General features: G+C 44.6%; 1 protein-coding gene across 6 annotated transcripts in view; it reads left to right on the top strand.

Annotated features, from left to right (window-relative positions):
* The window catches only part of Dlc1 (DLC1 Rho GTPase activating protein), a 377,111-nt gene extending 369,933 nt beyond the window's left edge, over positions 1-7,178 (top strand). For all 6 annotated transcript variants that reach the window (XM_031339550.1, XM_031339549.1, XM_031339553.1 and 3 more), the window contains 4 exons: positions 212-430; positions 1,490-1,707; positions 2,807-2,980; positions 4,503-7,178. In XM_031339550.1, coding sequence (XP_031195410.1) covers positions 212-430; positions 1,490-1,707; positions 2,807-2,980; positions 4,503-4,623 — 732 coding nt within the window. In that variant the 3' untranslated portion in view covers positions 4,624-7,178. The remainder of the gene's footprint in view (positions 1-211; positions 431-1,489; positions 1,708-2,806; positions 2,981-4,502) is intronic.
* Positions 7,179-7,964: the final 786 nt, after the last annotated feature.

Genomic DNA, 7,964 nt, shown 5'->3' with positions numbered 1-7,964 from the left:
TTTTTTTTGGTTTACAACTGGAATTATCTGGATTAAAACTGTGTGTGAGAAACCTGCTTCGATCCATGGAAACCCTGCTGTAATTACCTAGATCCTTCACTGTCTTGAGGGAGCAGACCGCCAGCTTGAGTCAGGCCATGGACTCTGCCCTTCACCTTCTGCTGAGGCGCTGGCAGACCCATCTCCTTCTTGTCTTGCATGTTCCTCCCAGGTTCCCGAGGAAATGAGCCGATGCCGTAACTCCTACACTGAACAAGAGCTGAAGCCCCTTACCCTGGAGGCCTTGGGACGCCTGAATAATGATCAGTCTGCTGACTACAGACACTTCCTCCAGGACTGTGTGGATGGCCTGTTTAAGGAGGTCAAAGAGAAGTTCAAGGGCTGGGTCAGCTACCCCACCTCGGAACAGGCCGAGCTGTCCTACAAGAAGGTCAGTCTCCGTTCGCCCTGGTCCATTCCTGTGCTATGGCTGAGTCATCAGACCTGAGATTTCTGTGGGGATCGCTCCCTGTCATTGACAACTGTCCCTGTGTTGGGCAGCTAGATGATTGAGATTCCCCGGGGAAATGGACACCGGCCCCAGAGGGACAAACACTGACACTTTCTTGAAATCTCAGTCGGCTCGTGAAGAAGCTCATTCCTTCCACACAATCATCTTAGAAGAGTGGTTCTCAAACTGTGGGTCGTGACCCCTTGGGGGATTTTATATCAAATATTTACATTACAATTCATAACAGTAGCAGAATGACTTATGCTAGCAAAATTACTTATGAAGTAGCAAGGAAAATAATCTTATGATTGGGGGGTTACCACAACACGAAGAACTGTATTAAAGAGTCACAGTGTTAGAAGAGTTGAGAGCCACTGCTCCGTCCTTACGTGGAAGGCTCACTAGGCTTATTGGGTTTTAAAGGGCATCTTAGTACATGTTCAGATTTTTTTTTTCCTATAATATAAAGAAAATAATTTGACACTCCCATCTGTTCTGAGCCACTGTTTGTCAACACTGTCTCTACCACCTTGAAAATAGAGTGGTCAGATGGCCATACTGACTTAGGGATGAAATAAATGAATTTGTTGTAGTCATCCTCATACAAGCCCCAGGAAACAAAAGTTTGATTTTCACTAGAGTTGACACGATTTTATTTGCACTTGTAGACTGCTCTTGAATGTATTCAGAACTAGCAGCCAATTAACTTCATAGATTTACTAATCAGTCTGTGAACAGAGGGGCCATGTCCCCTACTCAAAATTTGCTTTTATACTCAAAGTATATATGCTTTAGTTTGGCATTAAAAACAAACAAACAAACAAAAAAAGACACATCTTGCCTGGCATAGGTGGTACATGCCACCAACTTGGGAGACAGAGGCGGGTGGATCTCTAAAATTCAAGGATGCATTGTCTATAGAATGAGTTCGAGAATGACCATGGCTACACAGAGAATTCCTAGCTCAAAACAAACAAACAACCCACATCTCCTTTTCAGGTCAGCGAAGGACCCCCGCTAAAGCTTTGGAGGTCAACTATTGAAGTCCCTGCTGCACCTGAGGAGATCTTAAAGCGCCTTCTGAAAGAGCAGCACCTCTGGGATGTAGACCTGCTGGACTCAAAGGTGATCGAAATCCTGGACAGCCAGACTGAAATCTACCAGTACGTCCAAAACAGCATGGCGCCCCACCCTGCTCGGGACTACGTTGTATTGAGGTGAGTCCCAAATTGATTTGACTGTGACACGGACAGCTAAACATCAGGACTGAGACCATGTGTCACTCTAACGTACAATATGATTATAGTATTCAAAACCAGAGGTAGATGTCAGGAACAGCGATGAGTGATTTCAGAGCACGTTTGTGTTTATGCCAACGGGGTGCTTCACTGAGTAATGACTGAGCTCAGAAAGGGAGCGCCTTTTCAAGTTGAGTGTGCACCATGGTGCTAAATGTCTGCCACATGGAATATAGGTATTCTGGTTAGAAACAGCTAACAAGTGGCTAGGGAGAGAGCGTGGAGTGCCAAGTGATATGTGATTAAAGCTGATTTATATGTAACTCCCAAGTCACAATTTAGTAGTCTGAAGGCTATTGAAGGAGCAGTTTCAGAAAGCTTTGAGGAAATGTCACATTACTTTTGCAGAACTGTTTGATGCTTGTTTGATGCCCATGACCTAAGACATTCATGAAATGTGAAAGTGTTTTTAAAAAAAAAAAAGACTTCAGACTGACTCTTTTCTAAAAAGAGACTGTGTGACCGAGCATTTCCACCCTGTCTTAGTCAGGGTTTGTATTCATGCTCAAAACATGACCAAGAAGCAAGTTGGGGAGGAAAGGGTTTATTCAGCTTACACTTCCACATTGCTGTTCATCACCAAAGGAAGTCAGGACTGGAACTCAAGCAGGTCAGGAAGCAGGAGCTGATACAGAGGCCATGGAGGGATGTTTACTAGATTACTCCCCTTGGCTTGCTCAGCCTGCTTTTTTATAGAACCCAGAACTAGCAGCCCAGGGATGGCACCACCACAAGGGCCCCCCCCAACCCTTGATCACTAGTTGAGAAAATGCCTTACAGCTGGATCTCATGGAGACATTTCCTCAAGGGAGGCTCCTTTCTCTGTGATAACTCCAGCTTGTGTCGAGTTGGCACACAAAACCAGCCAGTACACCCCCCCTCCCCAAGCAGAAGCCACCCTGGGTAGGTCATCCACCCAGCGTCCATGCGCAGGGATTGGGAGGATTCCAGGACAGAGGTACCGTTTTCAATCTGGCTTCTGAGAAATTCCATTTCTCTCTTGGCTTTGTCTCCGCAGGACTTGGAGGACTAACTTACCGCGGGGGGCCTGTGCCCTCTTACTCACCTCTGTGGATCACGACCGGGCACCTGTGGCGGGGGTGAGGGTTAATGTGCTCCTGTCCAGATATTTGATTGAACCCTGCGGGTCAGGAAAATCCAAGCTCACCTACATGTGCAGAGCTGATTTAAGGTACATTCTGATCCCGACCTTTTGAGGTGGGAATGGTGATGCAGAAGATGCAGATTTTTCCATATAATTCTAAGAAAGGCAAAATGAATCTGTCACTGTGTTTTGGAGACCTAATATAAAGAAGTGGCACATAGAAAGCAGAACTGGAGACTGCCCCACCTGGGAATCCTTCCCATATTCAATCACCAAACGTAGACACTATTGTGGATGCCAGCAAGTGCTGGCTGACAGGAGCCTGATATAGCTGACTCCTGAGAGGCTCTGCTAGTGCCTGAGTAATACAGAAGTAGAGGCTCACAGCCATCCATTGAACTGAGCACAGAGTCCCCAATGGAGGAGCTAGAGAAAGGACCCAAGAAGCTGAAGGGGTTTGCAGTCCCTTAGGACAAACAACAATATGAACTACCTAGTACCCTCAGAGCTCCCAGGGACTAAACCACCAACCAAAGAGTACACATGGTGAGACTCATGGCCCCAGCTGCATATGTAGCAGAGGATGGCTTAGTTGGTCATCAATGGGAGGAGAGGACCTTTGTCCTGTAAAGGTTCTATGCCCCAGTGTATGGGAACACCAGAGCCAGGAAGTGGGAGAGGGTGGGTTGGTGAGCAGGGGGAGAGAAGAGGGGATAGGGGTTTTTTTTGGTCGGGAAACCAGGAAAGGGGATATCACTTGAAATGTAAATAAAGGAAATATCTAATTTAAAAAAAGAAAGAAAGAAAACAAAAAAGGTGTTTGCTGTCCTTTTGGGTTCTGCTTCCAATCTGGTTCCTTTAGGAAACACGCTACTAAAGCACCGTGAATTTGGTAGATTTGTCACAAATTTAAAGCCATAGGAAGTAGTATATTTTATATTGAACCAATAAGTAGATATTGCCCGTTTTATAATGGAAGGTGTTTGAACAGGGTGCATGTTTTGCTTAGTGAGGTAAATGAACCTGATTCTTCCGATATAAAAATGTCCAAGATCAACTAGTTGAATGCTCACTTTGTAAAAAATGCCCCCTTTGTAAACGTCAGTTACCTGTGCAGTCCGTTTCTGTGATACACGCTGAAGCTGTCTCTAAGCAGATCCAGAGTCATTGAGTATGCACCTTTAAAGAGTGTTCCCTGGAAACGTTCCAGTCCTAAATGTGTAATGGGAATGCCTGGGAGTTGTCTGCGGACAAAAAGCAATCCTTACTCTCACGTGTTGTTCACAGAGGACTGAAAATAGGTACCCCAGCACTTGAGAGGCTGAGGCAGGCCAATCACAGTGAGTTCAAGGCCATCCTGGACTACATAGCCAATTCTAGGGCAGCCGTGGCTCCACGGAGATACTGTGTCAAAGAGAGAAAGAAATGGAAGTAGGCGCCTTTGGTACAGCACAGTAGTGAAGATGTTTTCTCTCAGTCTGGAGGTCCAGAGCACAATTCTCATAGTGAAAATTAAAAAAAAAAAAAAAAAAGTATTCAAGACTGCCTTGATTGTACCTTGGTTGTTTCTAACTTAAGTAACTCACCAGCTTTTCTTCTTGTGTGACAGGGGCCACATGCCAGAGTGGTACTCAAAATCCTTTGGACATTTGTGTGCAGCTGAAGTGGTAAAGATCCGAGACTCCTTCAGTAATCCGAACGCTGAAACCAAGGATACCAGGTCTAGGTGATGACCGGAGTTGAAGCACCTGTGTCCACACCCTGGGTGATTGTCCCTAGAACCTTACCAGTCCTTGGAAGAAGAGTCCATCTGGGTCTGATTGACTATAGAGATTTGACACGTTCTTAAAGCTGCTTCCCGTTTGTCTTAGGTCTATGTTGTAGACCTTGACTGGAATATATAAGACTGGGTGGGGGAGAGGGGGGTACTTGTATTATTCAGATTGCTTCTGAGAAGCAAGAACTCTTTTCGGCGGCGCGTAATGGAAGATAACGAAGAGACGTCCTTCTTCTGCGACGTCAGCGTATGTGTACCTATTCCTTTGTTTGCGGTGTACTGAAGGACCGATGTATCCACTGGAATAGTTGGTACTCTCGGGACGGGTTTTTCTCACGGAGATGAGCAGAGAGTGGTTTGCACAGAGAAGTGTGAATGTGTGTGTTGCTGGCTGAATGGCACAGATGAAGGGATGGGCTACAGTGTCTGGTACACTGAGGTGTTCTGCAAAGGTTGCTGATCTGCCAGGTTTAGCTCAGCCTGGAATAGCTGGCTACCCAGGGATCCACCCAGAAAGGGAATCCAGCCCCCTTCTTCACCCCCCTCCCCAGGGTTATTAAGCATTTTTTTTCTTTTCTGCCAACCTTTGCTTTCCCATAAACTGTAGCTTCCCCATGACTAGGAATTTTAACTATACGACTAGTTGAGGAATAATCGTCAGCTTCACTTCTTTGACTGGCTCCAAAGAAAGGCTTTTATTTAAGTGAGATAGAAAAGCTGAATACTGACACACCCATAAGCAAAGTATCAACACTTTCTTGTTTCCAGTACTGGGTGTTGAACCCAGGGCCTTTTCCATGCCAGGCAAGTGCTCTCCAGTGAAAGCCACCCCCAGGTTCTCTTTTCACTTGTTATTCTGAGACGGGGTCTCTCCATGTTGCCCAGGCTGGTCTTGAACAACTAAGTCACTATGTAGCCCAACTTATCTAGGTCTGTCTAATAGTTGGGATAAGGGGTTGAGCTCAGCAAAACTTTTTTACCTGTTTATAATTCATAGTATATTGTTGCTTGTGACATAAACTCGAAGATACACAAGGGAACACAGGGAGCTATGTCCCTAGTAGGTTTAACCCAACCAAGCACAAGAGGCTTTGATTATGGGTGGTGGTGTCAGTGTTCCTGACAGCTCTGCGTGTATCTTAAGCGGGGGTTTGTCCTCATGCACAAATAGGTTTTCTATTTGTTTCTCTCTCTCTCTCTCTCTCTCTCTCTCTCTCTCTCTCTCTCTCTCTCTCTCTCTCTCTCTCTCTCTCTCTCATTCTGCCCTTGAACTATATTTTAGTAATAGTGGGGGATAGAAATCTCAGTGGAAAGCAAACAGTGCAGGTTTCTGGAAGGGTGGTCTTTATACAGGTTCTACTGTAATGGTAAGGATTGACTCAAGACAGTATTAGTACATTTATTTTGTATGGATCAAAACGGTGAGTGCTGTATGAATGAGAGCTGAAGAAGGACTTTTATTTTGTTATAGCGTAGTTACCTTGTCAGTATTATTTCAGAGGTTCTTTGAAGAATGGGGGGGGGTCAGAGTAGCTTTTTTTTTTTTTTAAAGTCTGAGTATTTCAAATTATCAGTGTTGCTTCGGGAAGATGTGTGTGTGTATATTCAACTTTGATGGCTTCCAGATCTGTAAGATTGTCTGCTGTATATACCATTTTATGGAGAAACATGTACACATGTCTGTCTACTGTGCTTCAGACATAGATAAAGCATGATAAAGATTATTATTTAAGATATACTTGTATTTATACCTCAGATATTCTTTTGGGTTTTGTACCTCAAGGTTGCCCCTCCCCACATTGTAAATACACTTTACATGAATACAGTTTTAGTGAACAAAAAAAAAAGAATAAATAAAGGAAGAGGTTTATAATTTGCCCTATATCTGTACAGAGTGTATACAGTAAGTGCACTATTAAATGTTTAAGGGGAAGAGTCTGGCCTGCTCTCTGACTTGCACCTTCTCCGCCCTTAGAAGCAGGGATTGCAAAGCTTAGGGCCCCAGTGCCAACCAAAGTCCAAAGATACATCAGCTAAAAGAACAGTCAGACGACAAGACGAATCATTCCGAGGCCAAGCTGCAACTGAGCCACTCACCCACAAACAGGAAAGCCCGGTGAAAGGTCAGGAAGTCTGGAGAGTCTCTCCAGACCAAGGTCAGAAATGATGCTGAGAAGTTACGAGAACAGAGCAACAGCAACGGAACGATGCTAAGAAGCCAAGTGAAGGTCGCTGATGAATCCGCCAAAGGTCTCATTCCCATGTTTGACTTTCCTGTTGAAGGGATTACTTATGTCTGGCCAGAGGAGAGAATTCAGAGCACAGAACTTTCCGAGAACTTGGGTTAACATCTTGTACCTCGGCCACAATTTGTCCACGTGACTCCTGGTCTAGATTGTGTGTTCTTCAAGGGCAGACTTATCTCCTGCACATCTTTCTACTCCTCTACAGCAGCTTTCAGTGTTTTGTACTCGTAGACACCTAATAAATTGATCATTTGCTAAAGAACACTGATTGAACTTGCTTCTCTTTCTTTTTTTAATTTATTTATTTATTATATGTAAGTACACTGTAGCTGTCTTCAGACACCCCAGAAGAGGGTACCAGATCTCATTATGGATGGTTGTGAGCCACCATGTGGTTGCTGGGATTTGAACTCATGACCTTTGGAAGAGCCGTCGGCGCTCTTAACCCATCTGTCCAGCCCACTTCTCTTAATTTTAAGAAAATGTAGCTTAACACGAACCCTAAACCCTCACTCAGTTCATCGTTTCTATCCCTGCTTTGATTTGGGTTTTATTTTCAATATTTTAATTGAGGTGGAATCTTCCTACATTAGCCCAGACCAGCCTCTGACTCACTATAGCTTGGGCTGGCCTTGAACTCATGACACTTCTGTGTCAGTCTCTTGACTCCTAAAATTACAAGCCTCTGCTACTATGCCTAGATGCTGCCCACTTAGAAATTGCAGTGACTAGAAATTGTTAGGCGTAGGAGATGTTACACTTTTATGTTGATTCTAACCTAAAGGGTTCTTTGTCAAGCCTGGTGTGATAGCACATGCCTTTAATTCCGGCACTAGGGAGGCAGAGGCAGGAAGATCTGTGAATTTGAGGGAGTCCTGTCTAATTAGTAAGTTATAGGACTGCCAAGGTTAAATAATGACCCTCTTTTCTTTGTTCTGGGCATTGAGGTCAGGGCCTCACACATACAGGATAGGCGCTCTACCACTAAAGTACCTCCCCAGACCCTTTGATGGACTTTTTAACAGTTTCCTGTCTCACATAACTTGTG

The sequence above is a fragment of the Mastomys coucha genome, unplaced genomic scaffold, assembly GCF_008632895.1.
Source record: "Mastomys coucha isolate ucsf_1 unplaced genomic scaffold, UCSF_Mcou_1 pScaffold22, whole genome shotgun sequence".
NCBI classification, from domain to species: domain Eukaryota; kingdom Metazoa; phylum Chordata; class Mammalia; order Rodentia; family Muridae; genus Mastomys; species Mastomys coucha.
Note: the sequence above shows the minus strand (reverse complement) of the source record. Positions and strands in the feature narration are given on the sequence as shown.